The following is a 14,486-nucleotide window of genomic DNA, read 5'->3' on the forward strand; positions in this document are numbered from 1 at the left end:
GCTCAGGTCGTGATCTCATGGGTTGTGGGATTGACCCCTGCGTGGGGCTCTGCGCTCGGTGGGGAGTCTGCTTGAGACTCTCCCTCCCTCTCCACCCCTCCCCGCATGTGCTCTCTCTCTTTCAAATATAAATAAATCTTAAAAAAAAAAAAAAAAGGAAGAAAAGAGGATTTTATCTTGGTCAATTTTTCCCTTCGAAATTTGTATCTCTGACAAGCCTGTTTGTCGGAGTAATATCTGAGCTCCCTTTCCCCTTCAGCTTTAATTACATATGTGATGGCTCAAACAGGGTTCCTGTTCTTCAGTCCTCTCATCTACAGGAAGTGCTTGGTACCTGGTGGCCCCCTGCGGCCCTTTGTACAGTAAGGGTGATGGAACGGAGTGGAAGTGGAGGAGGGCCCAGAGCCAGGCGCCTGCTTCCATAGTGCTGATGGTTGCAAAGCTTGTAAACAGAGGCTTTCAGTTCTGGAGCAAATATCCTATAGATCTGTATTGCCTTTTAGGGACTTAGGCTCGGATCTATTGCACATTTCCCCCCTTGCTTTAGAAACGCCTTCTGTTCATCGTCTATCAGATTATCAGGTAACAATACTACCCACCCCCGTGCCCTTGCGTGTTCTTACATTCACCAGGACTAGAGTGGGGAAAGCTTGCTTGGCCAAATTGAGCAAAGGTGAGCTTTTACCTTACCCTCCTTTCCCTGGGGTCTAGGCAGGTTTATCCAGGCTTCAGCTCACTTCTGCCTGGCATTTTAGGCTAGGGATGCTGAGGACTCACCTGTGTGGGTGAGGATTAAGGTGTTTATACTGGAATTTGGGTTCCTTTTTACTGCAACGGGAAAGTACCTGGATGTCTTCTGTCTCCACATCTAAGATGTTGCCTGGGATGTCAGCTAGAACAACCACACGGCCTTTCTAGAGCCAGCTCTGGGAGTCAGAAGATACAGTGTGAGGGGGTCTCTTGAGCCTGACAGGGCCCAGCATGCCCGTGGCATTGCTTTTGGCAGTTAGGAGAGTACAGGTCTGTGTGTGGTGACTGTATTCTCTGAGAAACTCTTGTTTAAATTTTTTCTCTTATCTAATAGGGTTATTACCTTTATTTTTTACACATTACTTATACAACATGGTGCATTGTTCTTTGTTCTATGCAAAAAAAAAAGATGATGGTTCCTGCTGTCAAGGAACTTATCTAGAGATAAGCAAACAGCACAAATATGTGGTCTAGATAAATACTTGGAGGTTGGAGTGCATTTCACAGAAGAGGTGGTTTTTGATCTAGATTTGACAGCATTTATACAATTCGCATAGTTGGAGCTGTGGGGCTGAAAGTGTTCCAGGTGTGTGCAATAGAATGAACAAAAACTGAAGGATTAGGTAATTCACAAAATCGATACTTATTGAGTATTTTCCTCAGTCTCGGCACTATTCCTAGAACTTGGGGTTTATCAGTGAGTAGAGCAATCGATGACCCGAATGTGGTGTTGAGGACTGTCCGGGAGGACTGACGGACCGTGGTGGGAGCCAAGGGAAGCCTGGGAAATGCAGGCTTGGGAAGAGTGGGTGCTTGGACAGGCGTGTTGGATTTTAACCTTTGGGAATGTCGTGAGTCACTGCAGATGACTCCTGTCACAAGACGGATATGATGAAATGGGTGTTTTGTGAAGATAGTTATGTAGCAAGATGCGGGACAGGAATGAAAAGGTCGGAGTCTAGAAGCAGTAAGATGAGTTGGAAAGTAATTACATTATTCAGAGCAAAAGTTGGAAGAAAGAAATACATCTGTATGGTTATCACAGGAACTCTCTGTCTGCATGTATGTGCGTGTGTGCGTGTGTGTGTGTGAGATATGTATATATGCATGGTAACCATTTTTAAGATGTAGTAACTAACATCTGTTTGATTTAAGAAGTGTGGGTGAGGGATGCCTGAGTGGCCCAGTCATTTAAGCTTCTGCCTTTGGCTCAGGTCATGATCCCAGGGTCCTGGGATCAAGTCCTACATCGGGCTCCTTGCTCAGTGGGGAGCCTGCTTCTCTCTCTGCCTGCTTCTCCCTCTGCTCCTGCTCGCGTGCTCTGTCTCTCTGACGAATAAATAAATAAAATCTTTTTTTAAAAAAAAGTGTGGGTGAAAGCGTTAAACCCATGAATTTATATGAGCTAAACATGATATGTAATAATATGTGGAAGAAATTCGAAGTATTTCAGCCGCCACACTGCCCCAATTCTAAATCACGCATTTTGAGGTCTCAGACTATGTGCATTTGGACCACCTGGGGGGCTTGTTCAAACAAGGTTGCTCGGCCCCGCCCCCGCCTGGAGAGAGTTTGCTTCAGTAGGGCCAGGTGGAGCCCGAGCATTAGCATTTCTGACTAGTTCCCAGGTGGTAATGCTGGAATGGACTACTTGGAGAACCATAGCTTTAAATCCTCGATGAGATTAGAGCATGTAGTATAATGTTAAGGTGAGTGGTTTTTCAAGCTTTTAGAACAGTCAGAAACTTTTTATTAAAAGAAATATGTTATGTACCTCTCCATTATGCACACTATACAGAGATTGGGAAGAGGGGCTGTAACCAGAAGGCAGCACTCTGATGCTCTTATTTGAAAAGAATCCTTGTGGGTTTGAGAAAGGCTGGGACATGAATCAGCGGACCTAGCCTGGAGTCCTGGCCAGCAGCATTTATTCATTGTGACCTCTTTTCAGCAGCTTAGGCTCTCTGCGTCTCCATCGAAAGCAAGGATCAGAAACCCTCTTACCACATTGAATAATGCGCATGAGTGTGTTTTCAAAATTGTAAAACATAATGCAAATAGAACTGGTGGTGACCACAGTTCTCACTCTTGCCCTGGCGCTGTCCCAGGCCAGCGCCTGATCCCTCCCCCTTTCCCTGGATTTCTGTGGAGTGGTGCAGGAACTGGGGGAGCAGTTGCGACTCAAGTGATCTCCATGTTGTTGTGGAAGTTGTTTCAGAGGTAGGGGTCAGTCATGGGCAGATTGCGTGTGGCTCCATAAGAGATTATGTACTAGTTCTAGTAAAACAAAATGCCAGAAAGTTATTTCCATGTGGTTGGAATTCACCTTTGGTTTCATGCTGCTGTTTTCTTTTTTGATTGACCTATTAAATGAAGCCAGTCACCTTCAAGGAAGGCTTTGGGTTTGTGGTTTGCTCTGTGTTACGTGTGGAGGGGAGGTGGTGGTATGTGTGTTGGGTGTGGTTTGGGATGGAAAAGTGGGGAGCAGAGGAGTGCACTTGCCAATAAATATTAGATACTCCCTTGTGATAGAGGCCACTGTTGTTGAACATCAGCTATGCTTTCTGACCATTTGTGTTTTCAGTCCTTATTAAGAAGGCAACAGAAAAATCTGTTTAATGTCAACAGTGTTACAACAAAATTAAAAGTGGGTCCTTTGGTTTGAACTTGTACTGAAAGTTAGGCATTTTTGAAATGGAGCTGATTAGGTAAATTCAAAACTGCGTATATCACATTATGAAATACCAATGATTCTTTTTTTTTTTTAAAGAGAACTGTAAAATGTATTTTTAAAAATGTTTTGTTTTGAGCTTAAGTAAATTAGATACTTACCAAGGGAATTGAGAATGTGGCCTAATTTCTATCCATCGTGCTCTTCTATTGACTTCAAAAATGAAATGTTTTTTTGTTTGTTACATCATTAACTGACCTCATTTGTCTTGGCTACCTAATTACCCTCTGGCTAATACGATTGTTGGATGCTACACTTCAAGCTGTGTGCTGTGCCTGTTATTTTCAGGAATTTTTCGAACCGTTTCTCTCCAGTGTTTTTGTTTTCCAACGTATGGATGTGCACAGTCAGAGTACTGCTAGGATTTTTAGGAAAAGACAGAAGTGCTCATTGCTTATATTGCCTTTTGTTGCTCTTGTCACGTTTTGATTTAACATGGAAGGTTTAACCCAATTTCACTGCCCCACATGTGCTTTGTCCCCATTCTCTTGCAGCCACTCCTTGGGTCTCTGTTTCTGTCTGGAGAGAGAGGTTTCTCTCTTTCTCGCTCTCGCTCTCTCTCTCTCACACACACACACATGCACTTTTTAGATTGCCTTCCCTCAAAAGTAATTATAAATTTGATTAAGTATTTAATGTTCCATTATTTTCATTATTAAAAGCTGCCTAGAGCGGAACTGTGTATGATAGATACATTGATGACATTTTTCTTATAACTTTTGTGTTTTCCCTGGAATGAACAATACTTTTTCCTTTGTTTGGTCTTCTGTGAATTTACAACCAATTCTACTCCAGCTCAGCCAGTTGTTAAGAAGTAACATCTTGGCACGTTTAGTTACAGTGGATACTCTTTCAGCTTCATCTTGAAGGCCTCTCCTTTGGAGCTCCCGCCTGCTCCCTTGGGGACCCGTCGCCTTCCACACCTGGTGCCCCGCTGATATCCTGAATCAACCTCACATTATCCTGGGAACTCTCTTCTGTGTTCTGTTCCCTATTTTCATATGCCATGCCATCCTCACTCATGGTTTATTTCCTTGGAACACATCTTCCAGTACTTTCCTGAGAGAGTAATTTTTGGAAAAACAGCATTTCTAAAAATTTTTTTTCTACTTTTGCACTTTACTGATGGTTGTTGGGTGAGGTATAGTATTCTTGGTTGGGGACCATTTCTCTTAGGAATTTTGAAGACAGTGTTCCATTGTCATCTGGATTCCAGTGCTGCTCTTGAGAAAGCCAAACTCCTTCTGAGTCCATATCCATTCATTATAGTACTTGTATTTTACTTTCTGGAATGTTTTTGTTTGTTTTATCTTCTGCTTGTCTTCTCTGTTCTGTTGTGCCTTGGTGTATGCCTGTTTTCATAATTTGTGTTGGGTTCTCTACTGGCCTTTTTAATTAAATGGAAACTCTTGTCGTTCTGGGGAGCTAACTTGAAATGTTTGTTTTGTTTTGTTTTTTTCCTATTTTCCCATTTCTCTTTTTCTAGAGCTTCTATGATTCAGCAGTTTGACTTACTTGATTTGTCTTCTATTTTATAACCTGCTTTTATCTTCTTTTTTTCCTTTACTTTCCGGGGAGATTTCTTCACTTCCTTTCCGCTCTTCTAATGACTTTTCACTTGAGATGTTTTTAACTTCTAAGAACATTTTGTTTGGCTCGCCTCTCTGTTTTTTCCTTTCCTCTTTCTTTCTCCTTTCATCTTCCTTTGCTACCTGGATGTACCATTATCTGAACTCTCCTGGGTATCAGTGATGGATTTTTTACAACCATCTTCTATTTATACGGCTTGTTTTTCTCAGTGTGTGTTTTCTATTTGTTTTGGCCTCTGCTCCATCCTTGGGGTTTTCCTCAGGGTCTGTTCCTTGCTTGCTGGCTGTGAGTAAGGGGTACTAACTCTAACATAGACCAGAGAGTGCAGGCAAGGGCTCAGAAGCATGAGCTGCACAGGAGGGCCACCTGGCTGTCTAGATTCCTCTGGCCTTTGCTCTTTAGGTGCCCAGGGAGCGATCTTCCAGCCTCTTGTCTAAGTGGCCTAAACCCAGCTGCCAGCATCCTGGGAACACGTGGAAGCAGAGAGCTGGATTTCTCAGCTTTTCATGTGTAGATGTTCACTTATCTCCCTCACACCCCCCCCCCCCCCCTTTTCTGGAGAATAAGCCTCCAGGATGCTGCTGGGGCCATCACAGTGCTGTGTGTCAGGAGGGAAAAAGCTTTGTTGCTTAAAGAGACTTTCAGCCGATCCTGCAATCCTGCTGTTTTCCTCCCATGTTCATTCCTGTCTTCTGAGGCACTTGGTTTCCCCGGTTCCAGAGCAGCTGAGAGCTCTGCTGAGGAGGTCACGTTGCTGCCTGGTTTCCCACACGGTCAGCTCGGGCTTCACTTTCCTGGGTCTGCTCCATGTGTTATCATCAGCCCGGCTTCCCAGCGTCCCGCCCTTGTGTCACCCCTGTTTCTCTCTGTTCTTTTTGTTTTTGTAGGGGTACACCTTGAAAAATACGTAGCCACTGCAGTTTCAGTGGGCTTTCAGGTTGGAGGCAGAATACATGTGGGTCTCTTTGGTAGATGTTGTTACCTTCCATTTTTGTCATGTAGCCAATTTTGTGCTCCCAGTTTAGTGAATAAACTCTGCCACTCCTCCCTGCCTGTTCGTACCTGTCCTTCAGCTCAGAACGATCTCTGTGTTCTTCCTTCCTCCAGCCTGCTCATTATAAACCTTTCCTGAATCTTTCCAAGCAAAAGTAATCTTTCCTTCCTCTGAACTCAAAGCATTTTTATGTCTGTTTTTCTTATGACGCATGGTCTACCTCCTTTTGACTTTTTGTTTGTCTTATCTGATATATTTTAATTTCTCACAAAGGGCAGTGGTGGTGGTTTTGCTCTCATCCCATGTTTTGCAAATAGTAATTAATTTTCAAGTTAACATGAATTTTCAGTTATCTTTTTGTGGTCTTATATTTACATGTAAATTCTCATTTGAATGTTTGACAGGATATAGACCACTGCTATATGCTTGATCATTGCAAGAGTAGGGTACCACTGTTTCTAATTGCAGATTCTTTTCTTGAAACTTGCATGGGTGTAAAATAGGCAGAGGGTGTGTATTCCACAGGTCACCGCTCACAGAAGCTCATGGCTTTGTTGCATAATGTGATGGTGCTCTCTATAGAGCTGGAGAGATTTCTTTACGGAGCCAGTTTTTCCTTAGGCTTTTCCCTGTACTGTTTGCTTTTTTTTGTGACCTGGAATAGAGTGGGCAACACCATTCACTGCAACTTGCATTTTATCAAATTACACACCTGAGCTTTCATTCTCAGCTGGTTTTAGGAATGTTCCCTCCCCCTCCCCCCCCCCCCGCCCCCTCCCCCCGGCCTTAGGCCAGGTCCCAGCCCCTGTTCTTAGTCTGGGTGAGAAGCAGTGATTCTTCATGTGGTTTTGTCCCCAGATTTCTTCTCGGTGGTTGGCCCCATCCTTGGGGACCCTTGTCTGGCCAGGACACTTGCTTCTTGGTAGCTCTCTCTTCATCCGCATGATGGATGAACTTCATTCCTTGTTTCTTGCTCATGTGTAAGGGATTTTTGGTCGTCATAACATAAAATTATTGCTTAGTGTTTAAATCTTTGGTTATTTTAAATGTACTAATCCTAAGTGAGACAGATTCTTGTGTTTTTTAAATTGTGTGTTATGTTTACTTTTTAACCCAATGACAGGTATACTTACTGTAGAATTAGTGTTTATTGGTATTTTTAGGAGCATCTTATCACAACTTTTTGTTCAGTTACGTTTCTAAGTTTCTATAGCCGGGACAACAATGCTATTAATATTTCAAACTTTTTAGTGTAAACTACCAAAATGGAATCAACAAATATGCTCTAACTTTTTAGGAGAAGTTTTCCTTACGGGTTCTTCACTGTTCCATTGAAAATACAGCAGATCCTCCGTTTTTTGAAAGAGAATTGTGTTGATGAAAGCTGCCAGTTAAAGTCTCCTGAGAGAGACTGCTGTTCCAAGGAGTTGTATTTCTCAGTGGCAAAAATGTCCTTCCTGGATTTTATACTCTTGTGGGAAGAGGTCATTTTTATGTGCCCTGTTTAGATCTGGTGTGTGTGTATGTGTGTGTGTGTGTGTGTGTGTGTGTAGTGTGCTCTGTTGGGATTAGTGCTGATTTCCTTCTCGGTTTTTTCTCTCAGATAGTTTCTGTTCAGCACGTATTACGGAGTGGCATCTGATAAGTGCTGTCATAGATGTTCTGACGTGGTGTTGTCATGGCTACTTGGCATAGCTGACCATTGAATCAGGACCCTTCTGGAGGCAGGAGACAAGAACCAAATCTCAGAATTAGACAAGCCTTGATCAGATAGCTGAAAGATTATAAGCCAGCTTTTAGAGTATTTGAAAGGGGGGGAGTGATTAGTGGTATAACATTCTGCTGAGAGACCAACGACGATGAGTCTTGAGAATGGACCGTCACATTAAGCAACATGGAGACTCTTGGTAACCTCGATGGACATTTTTGGGAGTGTGGTGGGAAGGAAACTTCATTGGAACAGAATTATGAGAGAAGAAGAATCTGAAACAACAAATCTGTAAAAAAAAAATTGCTGTAAAGAGAATTAGTAGAGTGACTAAAAAGGGTAAAGTAGGGTCAACAGAAGGTTTGTACAATTACTTTAGCACGTGTAAAATAGAATATCAACAGCTTTAAAGGTTCAGCATTTACATCTGAGTACTATTTTCCATACTACTGTGGTGTTTTGAAACATTAACAATGAGGCTGGAGATAGACTTCTAAACTGTCTTGGGGGCTTTCTGGTCAGGAAAAGGTCTTGGAGAAGACGATGAGTGAGGTGTATCATGAGGGGTGAGAAGGGCTAGCCTGGACGATAAGGTGGGGCTCTGGGTAGTAGAGACATGGGACCTCCACGGTGGGGAGGGGGGACAGTTCTGCAGGACTTAATACAGGCTGTGAAAGGGGAACTAATTTGTGTAGAAAGCCTGGAACATAGCAGGTTCTGAAATAGAAAAGTCAAGAAGTTGAGAAAATTGTTAGGAGGGGATTTATTTCAAAGGAGTAGCTCTTAATGTTATAGAAAGGCTGTAGGTTATGATCTCATGTGGAGAGTGTGGGGAGGATTGGGAAGCAAGAAGAGGTTTTTTATAAGCCGCAGTTTAGAGGTCAGTCTGCTTCATTGTGTACTAAAAGTGTTTTAGAAATGAAAGTTGATATTTTAGTTCATTAGGTCATCGTACAGCTTTCTTGGGGGGAAGCAGAGGGCAAGATGGCTCTGTTCTAACTGGCTAGGGAATGATGGTTAGGGTGCATCTTTATTCACCCCCAGGATATTAATTATACCTGATTTCCCTTGGAGGGTTAATACCATTTGGTAAGGAAGAGTAGGAGTATGGTTTGTTCTGTGATGGCTCAAAAATGTAGAAATGATGAATTCTGGAGCACTGTTGGACCCTGTAGCAGCAGGTGTCCTAAAGGACTCTCTGGACAACATTGTAATCTGGGAATCATGCAGAGTAAGGCTCAAGAGTGAAGATGGATGGCAGAGTGCGCACGCGCGCGCGCGCCTGTGTGTGTGTGTGTGTGTGTGTGTGTGTGAGAGAGAGAGAGAGAGAGAGATGTGGTGTGTTGTGTGTTTTACAAACTTAATCTCTGTGTTCTGGATGAACGATCAATTTGAGTACTGGCTCTCCTTTGAAAGAAGTCCAGATAAATGAAGGTGCAGAGTAACTATATGGTATTTGCATTAGAAGTTTTTATGGTAATGTTTAATAGTTTTGAGAATTAGGGTCTGAGCTGCTTTCTGTGCTGGTGAAAACGTGACAAGATTGGTAATTCAGCGTTTTTAGTAAGTGTCCCGTTTTAGTGATTCTCAGGTGTTAGAGATTATCTTTGAGGGCTTGTGGCTACGGATTCCGTGGCCTCAAGGTGCGAGTCACTAGATGCAGGGTGGGCTCGGGAATCTCTAGTCGAAAGTCACTCATCTTTCCTCTTTTCCACCAGCCTTTCCTGTAAGAGTCATACCTGTCTGGGCCATACTACCCTGAACACGCCCTATCTCAACTGATCTCGGAAGCTAAGCAGGGTTGGACCTGCTTGGTACTTTGATGGGAAGGAGCCCTACCGAACATCAGGGTTCAGACGGGAAAAGTGGAGTGTTAACTTGAACTTTTTATTAGTAGTTCTTTGTTGTGGATAATTCAGTAGCTAATGGCAAAAGATACAGTTTAATATATTTTCATTTGAGTGTGCCAATGAGAATGCTTATACAAATTTAAAACAACTATGTTATCTTCAAATGATTTTAAAGCATGGGTTTACATTATAGTGTGTGTGGATATGTATGAATACGTGTGTGTATACATATGTAAGTGTGCACACACCCCCTTATGAAGAAGTGTACAAAATTTAGAATGGAGTCCTTTGTCTTCCTTCTCCCCAGCCCACTCCCCGGATATAAGCACTGCACATTTCAGTGTGTATGTTTGGGGGATATTTTTATATGTACATATACAATTATATGTAACTTTGTCTTTACAAAAATAGACTCAAACCACACACATTTTTCTGAGCTTGCTTTTGCTCACTAATGGCCTTGTCAACCTTCTCCTGTGTCAGTATATTTAGACCTGTTTGTTGGGCCTACTTTGAGCCACTGGGTGTGCAAACTCTTTCCCAGGTAGGTGGTAACATGAGTTTTTTAGACATGCAATATATGTTGCTTGCTTATTAGAATATCTGTATGAATTGGACTGAGCGAATTAATAAATATTTCATATTGGGCAGTGGGAAACCCAGCATACTCCAACAAACCAATATTTCTTTTTTTTTTTTAAAGATTTTTATTTTATTTATTTATTGGACAGAGAGACAGCCAGCGAGAGAGGGAACACAAGCAGGGGGAGTGGAAGAGGAAGAAGCAGGCTCCCAGCAGAGGAGCCCGATGTGGGGCTCGATCCCAGAACGCCAGGATCACGCCCTGAGCCGAAGGCAGACGCTTAACAACTGAGCCACCCAGGCGCCCCCAAACCAATATTTCTTATGCAGTGACTTGTGCTGGCTTCTGTAGTTCTGTCGTAACAGGGTATCAGCCGCTGAGCCAAAGGAAAGAGTATGCAGGAGTCCCTCATTAAAGGAAAGGAAAATTGAACAGCAGAGACAGGGAACTACCTGAATTTTCAGTCAGTTGCAATATTGTCGATGTTGTCGATTCCTTTTTATGGGCAGGAAATTACCACAGTTTAAGTTGTTGCGTTTCCTTTTGGTGATGCTAACTTGCTATATTCAATGTTTCTGTTCTTCTCTACAGGATCCGAACTACTGGATACAGGTGCACCGACTTGAACACGGAGACGGAGGGATACTAGACCTTGATGATACCCTCTGTGATGTAGCAGATGATAAAGACAGAGTGAGTTCAAGTCCAGGGAAGCCCTTTAGTGCAGAATGAGGGGTGGGTGGGTAGGTGGGAGTACTTCCCTTACTGATGAGACACTTACTTTAAAAAACGTTTGGGTCACTCCCTTTGGTATGTTTGTTTTATAACAAGTATTGTCAGTCTTCACTAACCTGAACTCTAGGGTGTAATGCTTTTCTTGACACCTCTGCTTTATTAAGTTTACTGTGTTTTAGAATTTTAAAATTCCAACTTTTTGAATGGAACTCTCTTTAAAAGGTTCCCCTGCCGTTTTCCCCTTTGTCTTAATCAAACCGACCGTCTTCTGGACAGCCGAGGTCCGTGTCAGTGTGTGAGAACGCAAGGTGTCTGAGTTCTGATGTGAGCACCGGCCGGTCCTCGCAGCGGGCGTGTGAACTGCCCTGCTACCGGCTACCGGCTACTGCTACCGAGGGAGCAGGTGAGCCCCAGGCCTCCTCCCGGGTGCGCTCCGCGTTCAGAAAGCCACACGGGTCTCGGCGTTGCTCTCGGTGAGCTTTTAGACTGCAGCGCCATCGTGAGTGTCGTCTGTGATTTCGGCGTCGTGGACATGGCCAGCCCAGGCCTGTCAGTGTTCACTTGCACCCACCGTTTTTTCTGTGCTCTTTGAGGGAAGAGGAGAAGTGACAGTATTTTAAGAATTTATGACAGGTGATTTCTACATGCAGAGCCAAATATCCTAATTATTGTCATGAGGTGATGGGGCTTGAGCAGTCCTTGGCCACACCCTCGTTTGTGTGCTGGTTCTGATGAAGCTGTGGAAGGGCTGCCGGCCGCACACACGACGGATCTTCATGTGTGTAAGGGCACAGGATAGGCTGAACCAGCCAGGTTACAGCAGGGGGTTGGAAGATGGTGAAGCTGTCTCATACTCTCACTGGTTCTTCCTGGGGAGCTCTCTTTCTTCCTCCCAGTCTCTCCCTTCCTCCCGCTGCCCACCTTCCTCCTCCCCTCCCATCCCCCCTTCTCTCCCTCCCTCCCCCCACTCCCCTTATTGACCCTTTGCTTCATCCTCCCTCCATTCCTCTACTTGGCTGGGAGCTGGCAGAACACAGCTGTCTTGTTTTCTCTACTCCTACTTTCCCGACAGCATCGCACCTCGTTCAGAATTGGCAGATACCTTCTATGTTTTCTTGAAATCTTAAGGAAAATGAAAAATCTCAGGTACCAAATAGTGTGTAAATTCAGGGATATTTGATTCACTAGCACCTGCCATTGTGGGGTTTGTCCCGTGTAGCCCCTGTGGGCTCCTGCACTGTATCAAACATGCAGAACTTTTCTGCCCATTTTATGATTTGCTGCTAGTTCTCTTCGTGTCACTTCTCCTTTTGGGGCTTTTCAGTGAGCCAGGTATAAGGTGACTCACAAATCCTTTTCCTGCCATCCACTTATCTAGAAACTTAAATTATAGTCAATTCATTGTGTGGTTCAACTTCAAAGCTTAAAGCAACTATCGAGGTTTATGAAGAATTCAAACAGGTGCCCTTGCCCAGCTATAATATTACAAAGAGATGAACTCATGTTATATTAATCTTTCAATATTTTCCTGTTCTCCCTTCCTCTTCCTTGTTTTCTTTCTTTCTCTTTCTTTCTCTTTTTCTTCTTTCTCTCTCTCTCTTTCGTTCGTTGCTTTTTCTAATATAAAAATAATACAGCTCCTGTGAAGAAAAACACGTAAAGAAGGAAATAATCACCTGTGATGACATTGTTGCCCAAGGCTCATCACTGGCGTTGAGTGGGTTTTGCATCCTGACTCTTCCTTTTGCTCAGATATTGACACAGGCTTTCTTTTAAATAAGAAGGATCGAGTAGTAGCCTGCTTTTTCTCTTTGAGCTGATTATATTTCCATGCCCATTAACCGTGGCGTTTCGTTTTACGGATCGACGTGCTCGTTACCGTACTTGTTTTGGATGCTTAGGTGACTGTGGAGACGAGGCGGTCATTGTGCACTTCTGTCTTCTGTGCTCTTGCGTTCTGAGCAGCAGTGACAAGCATGCCCGCATTTCTCCACCTGTGTTTCCTTTTTGATTGCGTACAGACAGGTTTTGCCTCAGGTTGGTACCATCCCACTCACACGTTGTGCCTTTCAGTAGAGTGAATCAGAATGTTTATGAGATTGCCTCCACGGTCTGCCTGGCTCTGGAGTGTGGCTCGGAATAGCCTGCTGTGGACTTGGGGCTGCTCAATGACTTGGACGGGGGGCTGTTCACTGTCTGAGTGCTCGAGAACACTGAGCTCAGAGGACCTCTGTGCACTCAGCACCTGTGGTCATGCTCTTTGGGTTCACGGAGTACAGATGACAGTTCTCCCCCTCCCCCTAGTGCCTCAGCTGGCACACGCCTGCTCACCAGTGTTCATATTTTGAACAGGTAGAACACAGATGTAGATGGTCAGCAGTGTGTTTCTTAAAAATCTTTGGAAATGTTTTAGGCTCAGTCTGTGGCATTTTTGGTGGATGTTCCACGTGTACTTGAAAGGGTTGTATATTCTGCAGTCATTGGATTGTGTGTTCTGTACAGATCAGTTAGGTTAAGGTGGTTGATACTGTTGTTTAGGTCTTTGGGGTAATTTGTTACTCGGCAATTGAAAATAATACTCTTCTTTCAACACAGCTGACTATTAGGTTACACACAAAAATGGAGGAAGAGGCAAATTATCTTCTAAAATAGTTGCTGTTAAAATCAGAGGATACTTACTAAACTTTTTTATTTTTTAAAGATTTATTTATTTGAGGGAGAGAGAGAAAAGAGAGAATGAGGTGGGGTGGGGCAGAGAGAGGGAGACAATCTCAAGCAGACTCCCACTGAGCGTGGAGCCCCACTTGGGGCTCGATCTTGTGACGCTGAGATCATGACCTGAGCTGAAACCAAGAGTCAAACCCTTAACCAGCTGTGTCACCAAGGCGCCCCTGAAGAAGAATGTTTCAAATGTTCATAAACGAAATAAGTTTTTAGGGAGTTTTATATCTTGCAGGTTAAATTCAGTTTCCAAATAGAAAGATGCTGGAGAATACCATGTACCACAGACTGAAAGAACTTTTAAATTATTGTTTTATTTGTTCAGAGATATTTATTTATTATTTATTTTTTGTGTTTATTTATGTTCAGAAATATTTAAATATATATGTGATTCATTTAAATTTTTGGATGAACTTCTGAAACGACCCATTTTAAGTTGTCACTATTAAAAAAATATAATTAAGAATCCAGAATCTCAACACTCACATTCATGGTATTGTCAGACGCGTTATTCAGGCTGAAGGGTTGCATGTAGTCAGTTGTATGGCTTCTTTCCATGGCTTTGAAATTTGACTCTGATTTAATCATCCTGGAGTGTTTTCAACTATTTTTGGCAGCTACTCTTGAGTAAGGATTTTGACACCTGTTTTGCTTTTAGGTTAAAAAAGGCATTACAGTTCTCTTAAATAATAAAATTGCTCTAAAAAGTCTCCTGTTTAATGAAAATCCTCTGGTCATGTTTAAAATGCAGATACCTAGCCTAGGGAAATAGGGTCTCCATTTGCCAGGCCTGGCCATCTGCATTTTGTAAACCATCCAGGTGG

General features: G+C 43.2%; 1 protein-coding gene across 14 annotated transcripts in view; it reads left to right on the forward strand.

Annotated features, from left to right (window-relative positions):
- PARD3 (par-3 family cell polarity regulator) overlaps positions 1-14,486 on the forward strand; it is a 633,307-nt gene that overhangs the window by 100,069 nt on the left and 518,752 nt on the right. For all 14 annotated transcript variants that reach the window (XM_040645256.1, XM_040645263.1, XM_040645257.1 and 11 more), the window contains exon 2: positions 10,798-10,899. In XM_040645256.1, the coding sequence (XP_040501190.1) occupies positions 10,798-10,899 (102 nt within the window). The remainder of the gene's footprint in view (positions 1-10,797; positions 10,900-14,486) is intronic.

This window comes from Ursus maritimus, unplaced genomic scaffold, assembly GCF_017311325.1.
Source record: "Ursus maritimus isolate PB19 unplaced genomic scaffold, ASM1731132v1 scaffold_31, whole genome shotgun sequence".
NCBI lineage: Eukaryota > Metazoa > Chordata > Mammalia > Carnivora > Ursidae > Ursus > Ursus maritimus.